The following is a 23,434-nucleotide window of genomic DNA, read 5'->3' on the forward strand; positions in this document are numbered from 1 at the left end:
TCACATCTGTAGATCTCTGGATGCAAATGTTTTGTTTTAAACAATGGTGATATCACGAGAGGAGTTTCTACCAGGCGTCAACTTAATGAATTTTGCATGAATGTAGCGTATGTTTCTAAGATTGAACCCAAAGGTATTGAAGCTACACTTGCTGATGAAAATTGGATGATGGCCATGCAAGAAATTAAATTGTGTTTATCCGCTGTATCTATGTTCTGAGATGATAAGAGATTAAATTGTGTTTGATGATTGAAATTGTATCAACTATGCTATGTTTATACCGCTATACATGAGCTCTAATAAAATGCTGGAATATGATATTACATGCTTTGATATATGCTCTGATATATACTCTGATTGTACTGCATTATGCATATGTGATTTGAGATAAATACATGCATAATGACAGGGGGAGCATTGCACTTTACTCATATATCTCACATGTTTTCATTTAACAGTAGAAAATCTTAAAATCATGTGGATATTAATGACAGGCGGAACATCATAATCTGTTTTGATTATTATATGTGATGCATCTTAAGTTTGTTGATTATCTGTGTATCAATTACAATGTGCTTACCTTTTTTGCTAATGCCCAAAGGGGGATAATTATGATGATTTTTGTAATTGAAGATAATTTGTATGATTTGTGCAACATGGTTGTTTATTAATCATGGTTGTGCATCATCAAAAAAGGGGGAGATTGTTGAGATTGTTGATAGGGGGAGCACAGGTGTTACTTAACCCAATCTCAGAAATATCTGTGTTTTTTATGATGACAACACATAATTAATAACACATGTATATTCTGTGTTAAATGTTCTATGTTTACATATTATATCTTGTTCTTTACTGTGTTAAATTTGTATAAGCATATATGAGAACATGATTGTGTTGTTCATTGCATATCACTGCGTTAAATATGTGATTTTAAATGTCTATGCATGACATATGTTTTTGGATAAGGAGAACCACATGCACTTTAGTTGAACTTTAAATATGTGGCAAAACAACAGTTTTAAGTCGATTACATTATGGAGTGAATCGATTAAAACTCGTGTGTTTGCGCAGAATCTTTTCAAGTGTGCTGTGAGATTTTTCAAGAAGAAAAGTTTTCAAAAATGTGCTAAGTATTGTTGCTTAATCGATTGCATGTGATTTGTATTCAACTAAGTTGGTTGATGTTTTGAAAAACTGTTAAATGCTTGTCACAACTAACATAACGGTCATATTTTTAATTGTGTTGACCAAGCATTAAATGATAGTCGATTGCATTAATTGTACATTCAATTAATTGTTGTGATTGTTGCTAAATTGTTATAACTAAATGTTGTATTCGATTATTTTAGTAGCAAAGTCGATTAAAACGCGTCTGATATGTGTCTAACTATAAATTGATGTTGTTTTGAATTCTGTAAGAACTTTTGTGATTCTAACACTTTCATATTTTTTACAGAAAGCTATGTGATCTTACAGAGAAGCGAAAAGCTCCAAGAATCAAGATTGACCATGGTGATCATGGATTCTGAGATTTGTTGAGGAGCAAGACTAGTTGTGTTTCAAGCGTTTGATCAATCTGCACATTTGGGGTGTTTACTATGTGATTAGGATTACAATCTTTTGAAGATTGGTTTGGTTTCCCTGTTGTGATTACAGGAAGAAGAACGATGGTGTTCTTGACTTTGAGGGTGCCTCAAAGGGTTAGACAGTAGAAGAGGGTGTTCTTGCTACTAGTGTTGTTGTTTAATGCCTATATTATATTAGAGGGTTAGAGAGGAGTTTTATATTTTTGACGTGACGTCTCTATAAAAACGTTGTTGTAAAAACCTTGATCTTTATAGTGCATTTGCTTCCTGTGGTTGGAAGGACAGTGGATGTAGGCTTGGCCGAACCAGTATAAAAACACAGCGTTTGAATTTTCTGATCCCTACTCTCTTTTATTCAGTCGATTAAGTTCTTTGCATATTTGATTAAGTTTCCGCTGCATTGCAAATCATTTACCTTGCGATTCAAGAAAAGTGTAAAGGTATCACATTTTCTCGAAAAAATTTAAAAGCTTTTGTTTTTACACTTCACCAATTCAATCCCCCCCCCCCTTGGCTTTTGGTGTGAGAAATTGAGCCATTCTATTTTAACAGTAGTGAAATAGTCTCCAATCTAAGGTTGATTGGGAGGGTGACTGGATGTTAGCATTGAGGTCGAACCAGGATAAAAATTGTGTTTGATTTTCTCTCGTTATCTCTTTACATTTCTAGTTTCATTGCATACACATTTGCTTACTGCACAAGAAAGATTTCAAGATCATTCATATTTGTGAAAAAGTTTAAAAAGTGCACGTTTTTAAAAACACCAATTCTCCTCCCTCTTGGTGTTGAGACACAAGGTTCATTAATTCTAACACTTGATTCCAATAATCCAATCATTCACTCAAGTATTGAAAATATAGATTTGAACTCAATCACTCATATTGCATTCAGAATATTAAACAATATATATAGTTCTAAGAACATAATATTATAAATTTCAATAAGCATTCAAATACAAAGCAGTACAATGTTTGGGGGACAAAGCCTTATGGCTTGATTACAGAACATTTAAAACCAAAATAGTACTCAAATTTAAGTCCTAATCCCTATACTAATAAGAGATATCAATGAACTTTTCATCTGCTTGGTCATCCTCATCTATCTCCTCATCTTCAAAGGTTCTCCCAAATAGCTCTACATTGTCAAACCCTTCATCCAGATTTCTGTGAACTCTAGTAAAAGACTTTTCAATCCTAGAGAGTCTGGAAGAGTGAGCTTTGATTTGATTGACTATGTAGTTTTCAAACTTTGTCTTTGGTTTGAAGGTATACTTGGATTCTGATTTGTCAACCTTTAAAGGCTCAACTTCTTCAACCACAAGCACATGCTCATCTTTAAACGACCATTCATCCTCATTCTTTCTTAAACCCATATGATGAAGAGTAAGCTTTTCAATCAAACTCTTCTTGCTGCAGCTCAAGGTGACTTCATCATTAAGATCAACAAAGTAGTGACGCTAAACTTTGCACAAGAATACAACATATGGAAGGCTAGCCAGGTGTTGTTTGGCGACTTTGACCATGTGCAGCAGTCCAATAAGTCTGAATCCTCCCTTTTAAAGCATGAATAAGATAAACATCCTCAATAGTAAGTTGTGTATGATTTCTTCCTCTGGGTAGTAGGATCCATGCTATTGCAAATGCACATAATTTTTCATCTTTCCTCATACCCCAAGCTTTGAACAAAGTGAAGTCCCTAGGTTCATCAAAGTTCCTCGGGCAGTCCTTGTATATAGTCATTTTGTTTATATCAGGTACACTTAAGTGGAATTTGTGACCATTCGGCTTGAAGCCAGCAATGGTTGTCCAAATAGCTTCATCAAGTTTGATATCAACACCATTAACCCTTGAACACATACCACCATTTACAACCTTTATGTTCGCATAAAAGACTTTCACTAAGTTAGGATATCAATCGTCTGACATTTCCACAAACCTCGCAAGACCTTGGTACACCAGCCATTCTTGAAAAGAAAACCCTTATTTCCTATAGTGCAGAATACCCAAAACCTTGTGCGGGATTACCTTTCTAAGACGCTAGCAGCAAACGAAGTCGGTTTATGCTTCTTTGTCACTGATCCAACTAGAGGGACTTGCTAATTTGACTGTTGGAGCATTCCTCTTTCCACATCAAGATGAGGAAGCCATGGAGATTTCGAATTCAAGATAATATCTTTTTAGAACCAGGGTTTGGATTCAAGTTGATGAAAGAGTATGGCACAAGAACAAATTAATCGATTCAAGAAGTTAACCTAGTTGATTAAGCTCAGAGAGAAACTCATTTGAAGACTTGAAAAGCCTAGATAAAACTAGCTCTAATCAATTAACCTTTTCTATTAAAAAATTAGGTTCATTACATAACACAAATCCAACATACAGAAAAAATAATGAAAACTCTAATCGATTATATTAATTTCTTAACAGATTAAATCATGGCAAAACTCAAATTCATGAAAACAGAGAAAGCATTGACAAAACTCTAATCGATTATATTATTTATATAATCGGTTAAAATGCGCAAACAATAATTGATATTGATTTCTTCCTTGTCAAAAGTCTTTCCCAAACCAAGAAGGTGGTTAACAATATGTCTGAACCTCTTTTGCACATCAAAGATAGTCTCACCAGCCTTCATTCTAAACATCTAGTACTCTTGGATGAGAGAGTTTTTTCTTGCTCTCTTAACCTCATTCGTTCCTTCATGAGTCACCAAAAGAATGTCCCACATTTCCTTTGCTCTTGTACACATGAAGATTTTGTAGAACTCGTCAATTGTGAGTGACGAAGAGATTATGTTCTTGGCCCTTACATCATAATGTGCTCTCTTGTTCTCATCTACAGTCTACTCAGAAAAATCTTTGGCCTTTGTCTTACCATTCTCTATTTTTGTTGGTTCAAATGGACCATTAATAATGGTATCCCATACACCCTTGTCTACTGATTCCAAGAAAATCTTCATCCTCATTTTCCAAAAAGGGTAATTCTCACCCGCAAACAGTGGTGGCCTATCTTTGGATGCCCCTTCTCCAAAATTTTGAGATATATTGGCCATCAGGAACTTTTTAATCGATTACACAGAAAACTTAACCGATTAAAATTTGAGTAATTTTCGAATTCCTAGCTCTGGTGCCAATTGTTAGAAAAGTGATGTCTTATATCTCAACCAAGAGGGGGCTGAATTGGTTAGCCCTTTAAAATTTGATCCTTTCAAAAACTTGATGAGTTCTTTGTGATTCTTGAAATCAATAAACCAAGTATGATGAAACAACAATAAAAGAGAAATGAGAGAAAGATCAACACAACGATATATACTGGTTCGGCCAAGCCTACATCCAATCTTCCTTCAACAACCTTAGTTGAAGGGATTTCACTATAATGATTGAGTTACAAGAATAAAGAGATATACCCTCTCAATGTACTTCTCACCACACTCAAAATCACTTATAGTAACAAGATGTGAACACCCTCACAATCTTACCAAAATAGAGAACAATACCAGTTCTCTAAACACCTTGAGAGAAATCCCAACTCTCAATGAGAACAATCACAATTCTCCCCCCTAGCACAACCACACAGGAACTTAATCCAATGATTGAAAATGATGAAACTACTCTTCATAGCAACACATCAGCACTGCAGAATTGATTAGAACTTTTTAGCACAGATTTGTTGAAAGAATCTTGATGATAAACCTCAATTTGATCTTTGATTATTCAAGATTGTTCTTAAACGCTCATGCAATCAATACTAAATCAAAATGTTAGTTATGAAATTTATAGTTCAAAAGATTGCATTGAAATAGCTAGCAAGACAATTATTTAGGATTTTTGAATCCTGACACACTTTAAACGATTACACAATTAATGTAGTTTGTTAAGTTTTTCCTTATACTTTAACAGTTTTACATTTGTTTAAGATTTAATAGATTATATAGCGCATGCAATTGATTATGTAATTCATATGACTGATAAAAATAGTTAAGGCTTTAAATGAAATTGATTTCCACAAGATAAACATATTTAACCGATTAGGAAACTTATGTAATTGGTTATATTTAACACTTAAGCAAATTTTCAAATCTATTTCTATTCCAAACATATCAATTTTCAAATGTAATGTGAATCTGTTTAAACTCATGATTCATTTACAAACAATGAATACATATATCAAGCATCTCAAGCATAAACACAATAAGAATAAATCAATTGTTATGTCATTTGTTGTGCAAGAAAGCATAAAATCATTCTTGTTCATCATCAAAAACATTAGATATATAGGTGTGTATAGCTCCCCGTATGAACAATTAACACACAAAAACCTCACAATTATCATATGTTTGCCATCACAAGTTTGATTGCAACCTGGTCAAGGAATAATCTTCCTTTTGGGCTCATTGGTTCCCCATGAATAAACATAAACACAAACATTTAACATTTATCATGAATAATTTATTCAAGAGAGGTCACTTTGGCGACTTCTTGATTCAATTAGCTCATTTAAAAAGCTAAAGTACCAAAACTTAAATCTTTACGTACCAAATCCAATGAAAAATAATAATAACCATAAACCTTCAAAATAAATTTCATCATGAATTTGGAAACCACAATTTTAGAATAACTTTATGCATATTCATATAATGTTGATATGCCTAAGAAACCCAAATTTCAAAATCACATATTAGTAGAGTATGGATTGGCTTTGATACCAATTGAAAAAAATTTCTAAAAAATTATAATTGTGTCTAACTGAATGCTTTTTTCCAATTCACCATGAATTTGAAAACTACAATTTTAAAATAGCTTTATGCATATTCATATAATAATGTTGATATGCCTAATAAACCCAAATTTCAAAATCACAAATTAATAGAGTATGGGTTGGCTTTGATACCGATGGAAGGAAATTTCTAAAAAATTATAATTGTGTCTAACCAAATGCTTTTTTCCAAAGATTCCAAATGCAGAGTACAATCATATAATAATCTTTGATAAACTTATAAATGATAAAAAAAATGTGAAAAGGTACTTGAGTTTGTCACTAAAAAATATGTAGACGATGAAATTAATTGTAGGTATATAATCTTGTAGGTGTAAAGGGTTTTAAGTATTGCTGTTGAGAATGAAAAGAAAACAAAACTCCTAATACATTATATAATGTTACATTATCTGTAAATAGGATCATAACTCTTTTATATTTATTTTCAGTCATATTTCATATTTTAATAAGTTTAATTGAATTTTTCGTTAAATTAAAATATTACTTTAACAAAAATAACTTTTTATGATAATTATATTCTTAATTGTAACTTTAGTATTAATATACCATTTTATAATTTTGAGTAACCAAATAATAATCCTAATACATTTAAATTATATTTATATATGATAAAAAAAATCTAACAAAATTAAAAACCACATTTTCATCGCCACAAGCTCACTCCTTAAAGTGAAAAACCACATTTTCATCGCCACATTTTCATTGGATGTCAAATTTAATAATCAATTTTTTTTTAAAAACATTTATTATAACGTACTAAGCAATGTATGATATGGTATGTTGATCACATATTATAACGTACAATAATATATACGTAATAATATATAACATATTATAACGTACAAAATTTTCTATGTTATAATATCTTCCACCTATTATAACGGACAAATGCAGAATTTGTTATAATAAACTGCACATATTATAACGTACATCAGAAACTACGTTATAATATGTTGAACATATTATAACGTAAATTTTTGCTACGTTATAAAATGTGCAGACTTACTATATCGCCCAGAACTATATCCCCAGTAACTACGATATAAAATGTCATTTTTGTACGTTATAAAAAGTCATTTTTCCACTAGTGAGTCCAGAAATTTCAGTCATCAAATGACAACTCTCACCTTTTATTTTCACTTTAACCACCGTTAATAAATAAAACAACTTTAACCCTATTTTAAAAATATAGAAAAGAAATTAAATAAAAATAATATATAAATATTATAACTTTAAATATAAAAATTAAATTACTAATTAAATTTTGAATAAATTAATATAAACCGACAACACAGCCCGTCCGCAGTTTAAAACTAGTAAGTAAAAGAATACATTCGCATACAACTGCACTCACTGTGTTTGAACTTGTACATTAATTTCAGAAAATACAACACATTACATATGGATTTATTTTAACTTTAAAAATCTTTATAACAAATTGGGGATGTAGCTCAGATGGTAGAGCGCTCGCTTAGCATGCGAGAGGTACGGGGATCGATACCCCGCATCTCCATTTTCTTTTTTTAATTTTCCTGGGTCAAACATTTTATTTTGCCAGAAGTGTTAACACATGATTAAATAATAAAATAATTTTAAGTTTCGAAAAACAAAATTTTGTTTATAAAGAAATTCCAAAAAAAATAAATTATTCCAATTAAAATTAAAAGAAAATAATTTATTAAATGCACAATTTGCTTAACAACAGAACATCAAAGTTCTTTAGAAAGATATGATCAAAACATGGTTCTTCTTACACATTGATAATACGTTGATATTTTCTTTTAATTCTCTCGTTGAGTTGTTGTTTTTTTCATTTATTGGAGTGTGACAACATAACTAATTTTTATACTAATTATAAATCAAAAATGAAAATAAACATACCATATTAATCATTTTTATCACTAATTATTGATTTTTTTTATAACTAATAATATTATATGGTTTTACACAAACTCAAATATATTACTAGAATACTTTCTAATTTAGTTGTTGATTAGAATAGATGTATAAAATGTTTCTTTTAATAAAAATGATGTTATTTATCGTGATTTCCATTTATATAATTGTAGAAAAAAGGTTTACATAGAACACAATCAAACAATCTTTAAAATGCAAAAATAGAAGTTTATAAATATGCTTTACATTTTTTAGTTATGTTTTTTCAAATTAATTTATTTTAAAACTATTTTTAGTAAAATAATATGCAAACTCAAAATTCTAATTAATAATAGAATACAAATAAAATATATAAAGTGAGTTACCTTAAAATAAAAAAAAATGTTTATGTATTGTTTAATGAGGATTTTGGTTATAAGTTAATTTTCACATAAATCTCGAACTTTAATTGATTATATTTTTAAATAAACAGTCTCTTTTAGTTTTTAACTACTAAGAAGAAAAAAAACTAAGAATTTATGATATTTTTATTATTTGTAGCAATTTTTTAAGAAATTAAAACATAATGTAAGCTGACTTCCAAAATCCATCTTTGAGCATTATTAAGGCAGTTATGACTTTTTAAACTGAACCACAAGAAAATAACATTGAACATTAGTAACACACTTTGGAAAGATATATAGAATGTGACTTTTGTAGCTGAGTAACAAAAAATAACATTTAGCACTAAAGGTAGATAATCAAAGGCGGTGAAAAGCTTAAGCAATAAGAAAGTGACGCTAAGATTTAAGGCTACAAAGAAAGAAGAAAGTCCTCCATGGAAGGAAACCTTTGTGGTTGAACACCAAAGGTTGGAGCTGACCACGGGTGAAAATTCTATGTTAGATGTTGTTGGGATTGCATTGTAATATTTTATGAGTAAATGAATTCTCTATTGATGAGGTTGGATGTAATTGATTATGATTCTTTACACTACTACCTCTTTGATATTTATGTATGGTGATTTGATTTATGCTTAATGCTTGGATGAATTGATAACTCATTTAATTTCATTGGTTTGGATTGAGTTGAAAGACTAGTCTCAATCTTTGATCCAACCAAATCATCTAATTCTTGTTATAGACTCCTACATGATCTAAAGGGTCAGTTGGATAAAAATCCTTCACTTAAAGCAAGAATTCATTCAATCAGAAGTGAAGAAATTGCATTGGGTTTGAAGTTCGTAGGTTCTAGGCTATAGAAATGGGCCTAGATCTACATTGGAGTATTTCCAAGACATTAAGTGATTTTCATATTAAATAGACAATATGAGCAGTTATGCAGTAGAATAGGGTGACACGAAATCCAATCATATCCGTCACTTCACTCAATCTATATAATATATACTAATATCAATACTTTCATACAAACTACCAATATAGTTGTTAAATCCATATAGGATACGATAATTTTCATTCGGTTATATTACAATTAACTTAGTGCACTTGCCAATAGGTTACACAACTAGATAACTCTTTTAAACTTGATATTGTATGATGTTAGGGCTTAAGCCTAATGCACGAAAAATTCTCAACCAAAGTTAACCCATCATATTTCAATCAAGGATTCAAACATTTCTTTCCAACAATCATACTTCTTTTTTGTTTTTATTTAAAGATGAAATGGTTTATAAAGAGAAAAAACGATAAAAAGTGGGGAAGAAATATATGAAGATGAAGATGAAGTGGAAGGTTTGTAGGAATGTAAATTACAATAAAACTAAATTAGCAAGTATAAAAGAGGAATTGTTATAAGAAATCTATGAAAGTCGTGATCCAAAATGCTACTTTTATCATTAGATTTGTCATTTCTTCTATTCCCGATGTTCATAAAACTTTTAAATTGTAACCAGAATTTGTCACCCAAATTTAATATTTGAATAACCTATTTATATCCTCTCACCACAATTAAACTAAAATACTATAAAAGAAAATTACATCAATTGTTATGACTGCCTTAAAATCATCCAGAATGTCAGTTGTGTCCACTTCTCTCATCTTTTACAATAGTTATCATAAGCAACTCCTCCAATGATCTAGCTTTAATCTTTTCCTTGATTGTGAGCTTTTCTCAATATTATATTCCATGATGCATTGATCGACGAATTTTCTATAACCTTTCTTTGGATCCTCTTCATCAGTCTCTTATGTTGATAGAGGGAGCATAGACTCCACATATTGGTTTTTGATGATGAATGATTTTAAATGATTAGAAATGGTTTTAATCATCCTTGCACAACAAAATGTCATAACAAGTGTTTAAATCATTAAAATGTTAGTGCTAGATGTATTAATCCTTTCATGATTAATGAAATAGGCCTAAACAGATCAAGAATCTAGTTTTCTGGTACTATTAATCGATTACATTAGTAATATAATCCATTAGATTAAACCAGAACACTTCGAATGCAAAACAGGACAAAACACTATGTTATAATAGATTACATAAGTTACATAATCGATTAAAACAGAGAGAAATGCATAATCTATTTTACAAATAACATAATCTGTTAGAGAAGGCAAATGGAAGAGAAACAAGGTATGGTATTAAAAAAATCTATTATATAAGTTACATAATCGATTAAAATAGAAACAAAGGTCTAATCCATTATACTAATAACCTAATTTGTTAGGTTAGTTGAAAGCAGCAGTTAGAAACATAAATGGAAATATAATCGATTATATAAGTGACATAATCGATTAAAACAAAAGCTAAAGCCTAATCAATTACAATATTAGCATAATCGATTAAACTGTGACAGGATTTGATTTTCTATATAAATCAAACTTGAGATCTGACTCTTTAATGTTTTAATTGGCATATACTAACATTCTCTCTGAGTTTTGAGTACAGATTTTCTTAAGAAGTATTCTTGGAGGATTTGAAGCTTCATTGGTGATCAAGCAATCAAGAATTCATTCAAGCTACATTGGACTTCATATGTTCTGATCTTTCTGCACTATAGGTGTGTGATCAAATCAGGTTCTTATTCTTTTGATGTAATTTGGTACCTGTGCTAGGTAGGCTAGGTTGGAGAGTGAGTGATTACTCTCTTGTGTTGTTAGAGATTAAGTGAATCATCTCTTATATTGATTGAGAGTGAGTGTATCCTCTCTAGTATTGTTGTTTTCATATTTGAGTGGTGTGAGGATAGCAACTGAGAGGATAATTTTTATCTTGTACCCAAATCTTGATTAGTGGATTGCCCCCAACTAAGGTTGTTGAGGGAAGATTGGATGTAAGCTTGTGAAAAGCTGAACCAGTATAAATTTTTGTGTGTTTTGATCTTTCTTTCATTTTTCTTTACTTGGTTGATTCAAACATCTTTTATTATTGATTTCAAGATTCAAAGATCTTCAAAGATTTGAAAAAACTTTTAAAATCCTATTCACCCCTCTTAGCTTGAGATATAAAGACTAACTTTTCTAACATCTTCTATTTTACTACATTCATCTTTTATTTACATTATATCATTTCTTTTACTTTTCTTACCTTACTTCGATTCTCTTATTCAATATCTCAACTCTCAAATATATATATATATATATATATATATATATATATATATATATATATATATATATATATATATAATTCAAAATTTTAAATTAAAAATTATAATACTATTTGATATTTTTTTAAAGTATAAAAATTTTAAGAAAAAATGAGAAATGATAGAACAGTATTCTTATTGTTATCACATCAATTTCTAATGAAGAATGTATGACATGTTTGATCCTAAGTGTACATCAACTATCCTAATAACTCATATTGTGATTTAAATTGTAATGATTTGAATGTCTCCATGTAGCATGAAATACAAAGTATAACTACTTAGTATTTCAATAATATATAAATATATATATATATATATATATATATATATATATATATATATGTATGTATAATATAACTATTAAATTATACAATATTATCTGAATAATTATATATAAAAATTAGTATAAACTAAATATTCACAAATATATTGTATAATAATTTTCCCTTTAGTATGTAAATTTCATCACACATGAAAATGAGGTTTAGATAAAACCTTAGTCAATTTTTAAATTACATAAAATTATAAGCTTAATCTACTGATCAAAACTATTAATTTAACATAAAATTTAAAATTCATAAAAAAAATAAGTTAATTATGTTCATTTTTCTAAATATTCTAGAATGCATGTAATATAATGATTTTTTGCACTTACCACAATGTCATGATATTATGTTTTAAAAGATTTAAGAAAACATTAATGTAATGTATAAACGCCAAATCTAATCTATAACTAGTATTAGTAATATTTTTAAACAATTAAAAAAGAGTTAAGTTGAGAATATAAAAAAATTAAGTTTTTCTATAATTTATTCGAATAAAATTATGGTTAAATTATTTCATTCGTCTCTATTTTTGCAGAGAAATTTGGTTTCTTTATTTTCATTTGTCTTAATTTAGTTCCTAATTTGAAGAAATAAGTGTTAGTTAATGTTAGATAACAGTGAGTAGACATGGTGTGTGTAGTTTTCAAACTAAGTTGCTTAATAAACAATTTTATGATGTGATATTTTAGTTTTAAAATAGAAAAGGGGAAATATTTGATAAAAACATATTTTGTGGTCAAATTAGGGATTCAAGTTGTGGGTTCATTCACCAACTTTAGGGATTGAAAGAGCAATTAACGAAATTAGGATTCATTTAGTGAAGTTTTTCATATTGTTGGGAGTTGGTTCCTTGGAACCACTAGTTCATTAAAACAGAGGGCATTGAAGGTCAATAAATGTTCTTCTATTGTGATTTATAATTTATTATGATTTTGTCGTGGAGTGTTATAGCTTTTATCTTTTGGGAAACTAAATTATTGGAGTTGAGGTATTGATAGAGGACCATCTAGAGGACACATTGGACCTCTCACTAAAGTAATGGCAAAGAGGATGGAAGAGGAAGATGGATCTCAAAGAACTCTACTTCTGTGGAAGATTACTTATTAGTCTCTTCCTTTCTCTTAAAAACCTTTATAAAACTTGTACATATCTTTCTTTTAGGTTTTGTATTTGAGCCAAGAACTTTATTTAGTATTGATTACATTACCAAAGTATATTAGCATAAGTTTAGAGAGGATTAGTGCCACATTTGGGCCTTGGAGCATCATTGGCGTCACATTTGGGCTTGCTTTGGGCCTTGGAGAGTCATTTGGACTTAGAAGGGTGAAAGAACATCCCCCTTGGCCAATCATCAAAGGGAAAGGCTTCCATGCATCCTTCTTGGACGATTGGTGAAGGGAAATGCTCTCATTCACTCTCCTTGAATAAAGGAAGCTTATAGGACCTTTTGAAGTTCAAAGTACCTCTTGTAGATACATGCACTCTTATTTTTTTTAGAGGTTTCTCTTTCTCCTATAAAATTGAAGAGCTCATCTTTTTGTAAAGACATCTTGAAAATTAATGATAGTGAAACTTTGTCAAATTGAAATCTTACTTTCTCTAAGATCAAGTAGGTTGTCTTTTTTCTAAGACTTGTCCTAGCTCCTTTCTTGCAAGGTTAGTTGAACCTCCTTCAAAAACTCTTTTCAAATCACTCTTCACAACTTACCTTCTTCATCAAATCAAGTCTTTCGCATGTTATTCTAAGACTTCTTATTAAGATCCTTGAAGAGGGTTCCGTGAGGTATGATATGTTTAAATGTTAGAGAATGACGTTTTAAACGAGTGTGTTGTCCCACCATATTAAAATATTAAACACTAATACAGAATTGACCTTTAACGTCACCCCGTAGATGTCGGACCAAAAAATAACCAACGTAAATTATTGACCGGTGGCATTTTCGTAAATAAGTTGAGCATATAGACGTCGGTTAGGGGGGTCCCCGACGTCTCTAATATTATAGACGTTGGTGCCCCTCCTAACATATGTTTATATGTCTGACAGGTAGATGAAAAGTTTTTTTTTCCGCCATATAGACGTTTAATCCCGCCATCCCCGACGTCTATATACGATTATTGACGTCGGCCCCCTGCAACAAACGTCTATATGCCTGACAAGTAGGTGAAAAGTTGTTTTTTCCGCCATATGGACGTTTGATCCCGCCATCCGACGTCTAAATGGCTTGACAGGGTAGGTGAAGAGTTGTTTTGGACGTCGGCTCCCTTTACGGTCGACGTCTATATACACCACGAATATTAATTTTTAAATCGGATGGACGTCATATTAGTGAGGTCCCCGACGTCTAGTCGAGAATAGACGTCGGTGTCCCCTTGTGCCCAACATTTGGTTTCCTGTTAAACCAGAAATCGAACCCGCGGTTACGCACACTTCATTGTCTTCCTTCTCACCTTTTCTCTCTGCGGCATTGCATTTCCAGGTGCGTTTTGTCTCTTTTGAACCGTTTAAACTTACGTTTACTCCGATTAAATTAGTCTTTGATGGATTATCTTCCATTTGAACTGATTAAAATGAGTTTTCGTTGTGTTTTAGTGCAGTTTTTCTCGTGTCTTTGGGTAGCGTAGTAGCACCTTCTCCCTTTGCTAGTTTCCTCGTAAGGAAAGCTTGTGTCTTTTGGATGTCTTATAGCATTTCAACCCAAAACCGAACTTGGGTCCTTGCCTAATTCTCATGTCACCGTATTCGTTTGCATTGCCTAGTTGGAATAGAACTTGGCAAGGACCCAGATTCGATTTTCGGTTGAAATGTCATAAGAGGTCCAAAAGACGCAAGCTTTTCTTATGAGGAAACAAGCAAATGAAGAAGGTGCTACTACGCTACCCAAAAACACGAGCTACAATAGACGTCGATTAATGTCATGTCCGACGTCTATAGATGTCGGATTTTGTGTAATCCGACGTCTTTTAGACGTCGGACCTGTAGAGTCCCGACGTCCCATTAACGTCACCCATAAAGACGTCGGATCGGGATCTGATTAAAAAACCCAAAATAACATACGTCTAAAACCCTTTTTGCACTGGTGAAAATATGTAAGCATTATAGTCTCTTATATCTAAATATCTAAATTTGTATTGAAGTATTTATTTAAGTGTGATATGAGTTTAATATATATTTGATTTCGTCAACGTACTAGTATTTTATAGGTGTATATATTTAACCTAAAATTATTTTATGAAATATATATATATATATATATATATATATATATATATATATATATATATATATGTATATATGTGTATATGTGTATATGTGTATATATGTGTATATATATATATGTGTATATATATGTATATATATATATATGTATATATATATATATGTATATATATATGTATATATATATATATATATGTATATATATATATATATATATGTATGTGTTGTAGATCTACGATTGAAAAGTCATAAGTGTACATAATTTAAAAGTATACATAATTTACTTGTGAGAGAAAACCAGTCTAACCTAATATTCACTTTATCAAAGTCCCTTTAATCAGGTGAAAAAGCTCAACCATGAAAGTGAAGCATGTCTGGATTACAACCATGAAAGTTATTTCTTAGAATTTATACTTTTTATATCTTTCTCAATGTCAAGATAGAGTGTGAATGCACCTTTTTCCTCTGTGAATATGATGAATAGGGTGATGGTCATCTTCACCAACCTGATCATAGCCAGCCTGTTTAAAGCTTCTGTGTACTTTCTAGATTATTGCAATCGTGTTGAATCTTACCACCAACCTCTCTTTTTAGCCTCTAGACTCTTAGTCTCAAAATTTAACAGATAGTAAGTTAAGTCTGCTATTTTCACTTGTAAAATAAAATTATGAGATGGTGAAGCTCGTCAACTCGTAGAATAATATATATATATATATATATATATATATATATATATATATATATATATATATATATATATATATATTAATAATAAAATTGAAATTTACCGTAATAGTGTCAGACATCGCCATTCAATTATAAGTCATCGTAATATGATTTTTAAATACTATAATAGAATAACACTTACTAAATACTTATTACATAAATCACATCAGAAGGTTGCTACCAAATATCAACTAATAAGCCACCAATTTTGAACCAAGAGAACATCTGGCCAACTTTTGGGCACACAACGTGGGATTTTGGCAATTTTAGGTGCATCATTTAGCATGCAGGGACACTGTATTTATTTGGGACAGAGACAACAAACTCACAGGATGTATGCTTTCAATTTTTCATCAATTCTCATAAAGATTTATAAATTAATATATATTTAAATTTTTGAGTGAAAATCAATCTCCACGAAACCTTATGAATTTATCCACTTGGTATTTTACCTTTATTTTTCATATTCAATACATGTTCTATTTACTTTGTTTTATTATTTTAAGATAGAGCTAGCAAAATCTATATAAATACAGACTACAGTAATAGCTCTATTTTATTCTGCTCAAGATGTTTTATATATTTACATTAAAAGATCTATATAATCTACATGATATATTCGAACTATTGTGTCCTAATTTACTATTCCGTGCAAAATCTTTTGAAAAAGTAATTTGACATTCATTATTCCCTTGTCAATGACATAGCTGGCCTAGCTTCATCGTGTTATTTTTCTACTTATCATGAGCACGAGAAAATCAAAAAGATATGCTAGTACACATTGGACGAGGTTACTCGGCCAAAGCCCACCACTGTCTACAACTCTAACATTTTAAATTAAAAGTTATGTCAGGTCCATAACCCTCTCATTTTATATCATCATATTATAATTGGTATTCTTAAACAATTTAATTTATATTTTAATTAAATATTCTATTATTATAAAAAGTTGTAAATCTACTAGTTAGAGATAGGTAGGTGTCAAAATATCATGAAAATCAGCTTGGTTAAGAAAGCAATCAATCCACACTTCTCCCAACATACATGAATAGCAATATACTAGCTTGGCATTAAATTAGGAAACGTTGCATTACCCACGTTTACAACTTTGAATCACAAAATGGTACATTACCAAATAAAACAAAATTTTCCACCATGGTACAAAAGCTATATCGCTACATCTAATGCATAAATAATAACTAAAAATAAAACCAATGCTCAACAAAACAAAACCTCTCCTGTGCGAGGCTCTTGTGATCTCCCTAGCACATAGCAGTACCACTCTCTTCTATCTCACGAATCCAAACATCAATTTAGCCAAACAACATTCCCCCAAAAGCAAAACGATGAATTTGACAAAGGTCGTTGAGGTAGATGAACTCCCAAAAATGAAGCTGGCCATAGAAATGATGCGAAAGTAAAAGGAGCTGTTCTCTTCCAAAGCTTTTTAGAGGATGGAAATAGAACCAGTTTATAATTTACATACAATTTCCTAACACCTAAAACTCCAATGCAACCATAAGTTATTACTCACTGATTGGGACCAGCTCAGCAGGAACAAACAGCTCAGATGGAACCTTAGTAGCTGAATCCTGTTCAGATGTGTCACTATCAGGAGCTGGAATATCTTCGTATGCGTTATGGTTAGGAGGTTGTTCAGTCGCCTCCCCCTTCAACTCATTCTCACTATATAAATCCTTTTGAACAGGAACACTTATTTGCTGCTGTGATGAAAGAACATCTGCGATAGCCTTAATAGCAGCAGATGCTTCATTGCCATCAACTGTATCATCTATGTCAACACCATTAACATTAGGTTCTTCAGATCCTTCTTCCTGCTTAGGAGGAGGAACAAAAAAGGGAATTCTACCCCTCTGCCAGTCATGAAGTACCATTTTTGCTCCAGTCATCAGGTCAGGCTCACCACCCTGAAACAACCAACATAGGAAACAGTCACACAGAAGTACGTTATCCTATCTTACCAGAAGAGCAAATTACTTCAACAGAAGTCTCGTTTCATTGGATGGAATCAGTTAAATATATCACAAGACACCATTCAGTTCAGTAGCAGAGAAACATGTGTTAATTCAGTTCATTATTGGCTTTGGACTCTAAAAAGTCAGTCATCGCATACTTAGAAGATAATGCATACAGAGAGCGTATCTAGTCTTGGCCAACTTGAGCAGAGCCAAAATACACTATATAGCTGTTCACTTTTCTCGACAACAATGCTATCATGAAATAACTGAGATATTAAACTAATATTCAGATTAACTAAAAAATAATACCTTCAGAAGTTTGCCACTTGATTTGCAAAGCTGCAGTAAGAAGTCATTTTCATCATCCCTGGTGACAACAAAAAATCCTTGAGAGATGCCAAAACAGAAAAACAGGGTGAAAAGGTGCATCACGGTATAATACTGTTATTTTTTGTTTGCTTGTAATTTTTCTAGTAATAGTTAGCATGTGGGTTGATAGTATGCCATGGCATAAAAGTGTCCTATATCAACTACAACAGCACATTATCAGAGATGAAGATTGATCACTTGATTGGCAAATTTAGGATATTTCATCAAACAAACACACGAATACAAAAGGTGGACACACTTTACAGTTAACCACATCTACACCACAAAGAAGAGGAGACAGAACCATACCACTCTTTTATTTTATATGCTCTCTCCAAATGTGCTTTCTTCACGCGTTTCAACACCTCGCCTATATGGTCTGCTGCATCTTTTAAATTAGTTACACGCACCTGAAAGTTATACCTTAATTAGGATGACTGTATTGAATAATAATAATATAATCATCAACTACAGAAAAATTAATTCCACTTCTACAGACAAAAGCAAGGAGTAGACAAAAACAAGTATGACTCCTGAGAATGAGACTACAGTCTCAGATTAGTAAACTAAAACTATGATGATTCAGGGGATGCCAGGTTGAAACTAACTTCATCTCTCTCAAATATACTATCCTATATCACCATTCTGATATATCAACAAGGGAGAAAAAACATTGACCACCTTCATTTTTTATTTTGCGACATTATAGTTTTTTAACAGTTTAACTTGTGTGTCGAGACCTGGATATAACACCCAATCAAGTAATACTTGTCATTCAGCCTTTCAAAATACAAGAATAGTTTCCAGGACTCTGGTCCAACAAATCACAGTGTAATAAAATAAAACATCCCAACAAGATAGATGATATCACAGGAGAAAACTAGGTTGATTAGAATACATTAAACCATATCCCTAGACAGTTGATTAACCATTACAACACCAAAACCTTTTCTGGACTTGGCAAAATTGCCTACAAGGATTAAAGGACTAGACCTATTCATTAAATTAACACTAATAAAATTACCATTCAAACAAGCCTAAACAAGACATTCTAGCTAAAAGCACATGACAACCAAAATTAGAGAAACCAGAAGATAACCTACCACACCCTTCAACACAACATCTGTTTCAGAATCATTGTTGTGGTAGACTACACCTGGACAATCTATCAAAAAGATTCTTTTAGTAAGCGTTATATACTGCCAGACTTTCGTTTCCCCTGGAATTGGAGCAACCTTGCAGACCTTTTATCACATATAATTAGATACATGTTAGTCAAATTGTTAAAGTGATTATTTCACAACAATAACTTAAAACTTCAACATATTATGCTGGCATTAATTAATATCCGCATAAATGCATAAACAAAAGCTTAAGCAAAATAATGAGAAGAATTAAAGGAGATAGAACTTTTACATTCTTTGTACGCAAAGTGTTGATTACTGATGACTTCCCAACATTTGGATATCCAACAAATCCAACAGATATTGCTTGCTTATCCCGTTTCAAACGTGCAAATTGTCTAAGTACTGATAGAAGAGAACCCTAAACACAACAATGACAAATAAGAAAATAGCACATAGCAGATGCAGAATAGCTATAACAAATTTCAGTTATATTTCTATCATAAATTAACAAAATTGGCAGATAAAGTAAACAAATTAAATGATGACTAAGAGTATCAGACATACTTTTCCAAAGGACTTGTTAATGTTTGCATGGAATGCAAGAGTTGGAAATTCTTTTGACAAAACTCTAAGCCATCCTTTTGTTGCCCAAGCAGGAACTAGATCACACTAAAAAGGGAGAAGCAAAATTAAGTTTGTTGTATGTCACATAATAGCAATACAGGGCATTTAACATTTTAGATTAATGCTAAAATAAAATAATATCGTTACCAACCTTGTTCAATAAAAGCACCATGTGTTTGTGCTTACAATTTTCCTTCAAATGCTTCTCTAAATGGTAACACCTTGTGCCTTGTGGATCCCTTGCATCTAGAACCTGCATTAGGATGCATAAAGTATTCAAACTTAGAGGAAGAGAAGATGGATCTGCAGGACAACTTCAAGGAGTCGTGTTCAAAGAAATTTGGCCTACCATAGACTCTTTATCAAAACAAAGCACAAAAGAAACACAAAGAAAGTTGCTTCAAAAATGGAAAACACTAACCAATTTTTTTTTTCAAAATTGAAATAAGGCCTAACAGTGACCTTACATTGACAGAGCAACATAACAACAGAAATGTCTAACATAAAGCGCATTTTTCTATGGCACAATCATGTCCAATAGAAACAAACACATGCACACTACAGAAATATAGACATCAGAAAATATACAAAGAAAAAAAAAAGAGAAACTACCTGGACAACAACATCCGACGAATCTATCACTTTGTAAAGCTCACCCCATATGCGTTTACTTTGACCCTTTTCAAACATGGTATGCCGCACTAAATCTCTAAATCCATCTCCATCATCAGCATCTCCAGATGCACTAGAACCATACTTCTGTTCAAAAGCATCTGCGAAGTACCATAGAAAATAAGTAATAATCTCACACTAAGTAAAACACAATTAATTTGTACAAAGAAACTACCAATCACATAAAATAAGAATTCCCAAAATACAAACAAAAAAAATTATTGTTCAGTTTAAATTGAGAAAATCTACTAAGTACACTACACCATCATAAAATAAGTAATAGACCAAGGGGTGTTTAGATAAGAAACAAAATCAAAATTTTATAATATAACTTTTTTGAGCTGTTATTTCTAACTTACAAAAACATATACCATCTCCTGTTTTATTTTCTTAAGTGATATGGTGAAATGTAGGACAGATAACTTAAAAAAAAAAATAGTAAACTAATTTAGAAAAGAGTTAATAAGCAATACATAAATAAATAAAAATCATTGTCCTTCTTGAGATTTACTTATTCGGAGAAAATCATGTAATCTCTGAATTTTTCGCTCAAACGTTTTTCCGAGAATACACACAATAAAACAGGCCCTGAACTCTAAAAGATAACAACAAAACCCCGTTGCTCATCCGACATACAAATTCACAGAGAAAGCATCCTTTTACCATGAGAACCATCAGCTTTCTTCAGCAAGGACTCGTAGTCAGCCGCCATGAGGCTGGGGCGCTTCCTTTTGGTCTTAGGTCCGAAGGCATCTTGAAAAGGCTCTCTATCAAGTAGGTGAACCCTGGCTTGCTACATTCAAAATCCATCAACTATTACTAAATTCATTGTCATTTTTATTTAAAAAACACGGACACTAGTCGTTCACGAATCACGCAGAACCTAACAAACAAACCTTCTGGTGATCATTGAGCAGCGACAGCGGCAGTTTCTTCTCCTTAAGAATCACATTGTAATTACTCGACATGCGGCTCTGCAGCTCTTCCCGGAAGAACTCCAGCTCCTTCTGATTCACAACACGTGTGTTCCCTGCGGATTGTAATATTCGCAAGTTCAAGTTGACAAAAGGCGATTATTCTTATTATTATTAAATTAAGCAATTAAGCGATTGTTGTTAAGAAATTGGACATACCAAACCACCGGCGATCAGGTTGGATTCGTGTGCTGGGAAGCTCCTTCGATTGAAACTCGTTGGAGAGGACTTTTCCTTTTCGGTCGCGCACGGGCCTGGTCTTGTACATCTTGAGGCGGCGCACGGTGGCGGCCGAGCGCCTCTCCTTCTTCGTGTCATTGCTGCGATTAACGTCGAGAGAGTGCTTCGGTTTTCCGGAGACGTTCACCTTTTTCTCCTTCTTCTTCGTCATTGCCGTGCAGGGAGAAAGAGAGATTCAGGTGGGTTTATTATCACTGAGGGCGAAACCAGCCTACGATGTGAGGGTTAGGGTTTTAGTTATACTGAGAGGAACAGTGAGAACTTTTTTTGTGGCGTCGTGATGGAATTAGAGACTGGTTAAGTTAATATATGGGCCTGAAAGCCCAATAAAGGAAAATACAAATATTTTTTAAAATAACAAAATTAAATTCATCAACTTAAAATATAAAGACGCACTTTTTGAAAATTTTGACTTAGCGAATTTACTAAAAAGTATGTGCTAATTTTTTATTTTAAAAAATAATTTAGATTTAAAATTTTGGATTATAAATAAATTTTATTGTATAACATTTAAAGAGTAAAATAAAATTTATTATCATATTAACAAAAAATAAATATCTCGCCATTTAGGTTTTTGTTCACTTAAATGGATTTGGAGGAGAGTGATTAAATGGATTTGAAAGGATTTGAAAATAATTTTTTTTTGTTGTTTATTTGAGTGGATTTGGAAGTAAAATTTTTTAATTTGTCACATCAATCAAATCCTACACTAATTCTCACGAACGTTGCTCTCAAAGGTTGCTCTCAAATTCGCTCTCACTTACCTCCAAATTCACTCAAATAACCAACAAAAAAATCTATCTTCAAATCCACTCAATCACTCTTCCTCAAATCTATTCAAGTGAACAAAGGGTTAGAGTATGTTTATTTTGAGGGACAGATTTAAGAGAGGGGAGTGAATGAATTTTAGGAGATTTGAGAGTAAATTCTATGTTATTTTTTTAAGAGATTTGAATGTGAGTAAAAGTGGTTTATAAATAAAGTTAATAAAGTTAAGATAGAATTTGATCGATATGATAAAAAAATTAATTGATAGAAAAAAATTACCAAAATACACTTAGTGATAAAAGTAATATAAAATAAACTTATTAATAATATATTTATTGGTAAAACTATTATAATGAGGAAATTTTAAGATAAAAAAAAATTAAGTAAAGTCATGTTTAAAATATAAAGTATTATTTTACCTAATACTCATATTTGAAAAAATTGAACTGTAATTTGAAAAAACAAACCATTTCAAATTAAAAAAACATTTCAATTCAATGTATTTTAATTCCTCAATAAAAACAGACTAAACTGCTGATGATAAATGATAAAAATAAAAA

The 23,434-nt window shown here is 31.4% G+C and overlaps 1 protein-coding gene and 1 non-coding gene across 2 annotated transcripts; one reads left to right on the forward strand and one right to left on the reverse strand.

Annotated features, from left to right (window-relative positions):
• The first annotated feature begins 7,801 nt into the window (after positions 1 to 7,801).
• TRNAA-AGC (transfer RNA alanine (anticodon AGC)) lies at positions 7,802 to 7,874 on the forward strand. Its single transcript has one exon. It is a non-coding gene; the product is annotated as a tRNA-Ala (tRNA).
• Positions 7,875 to 17,162: 9,288 nt separating this feature from the next.
• ATNUG2 (GTP-binding family protein) lies at positions 17,163 to 22,380 on the reverse strand. The gene is given in 12 exon segments (XM_047322246.2): positions 17,163 to 17,669; positions 17,672 to 18,049; positions 18,410 to 18,467; positions 18,779 to 18,879; positions 19,573 to 19,713; positions 19,886 to 20,014; positions 20,161 to 20,265; positions 20,372 to 20,473; positions 20,833 to 20,993; positions 21,556 to 21,685; positions 21,789 to 21,922; positions 22,026 to 22,380. Coding segments are annotated over 12 exon segments (1,689 nt in total). The 5' UTR covers positions 22,258 to 22,380; the 3' UTR covers positions 17,163 to 17,651.
• Between the last annotated feature and the right edge of the window lie 1,054 nt (positions 22,381 to 23,434).

This window comes from Vigna umbellata, chromosome 6 (genome assembly GCF_029865625.1).
Source record: "Vigna umbellata cultivar VRB3 chromosome 6, Vumbellata_1.0, whole genome shotgun sequence".
In the NCBI taxonomy this organism is placed as follows: domain Eukaryota; kingdom Viridiplantae; phylum Streptophyta; class Magnoliopsida; order Fabales; family Fabaceae; genus Vigna; species Vigna umbellata.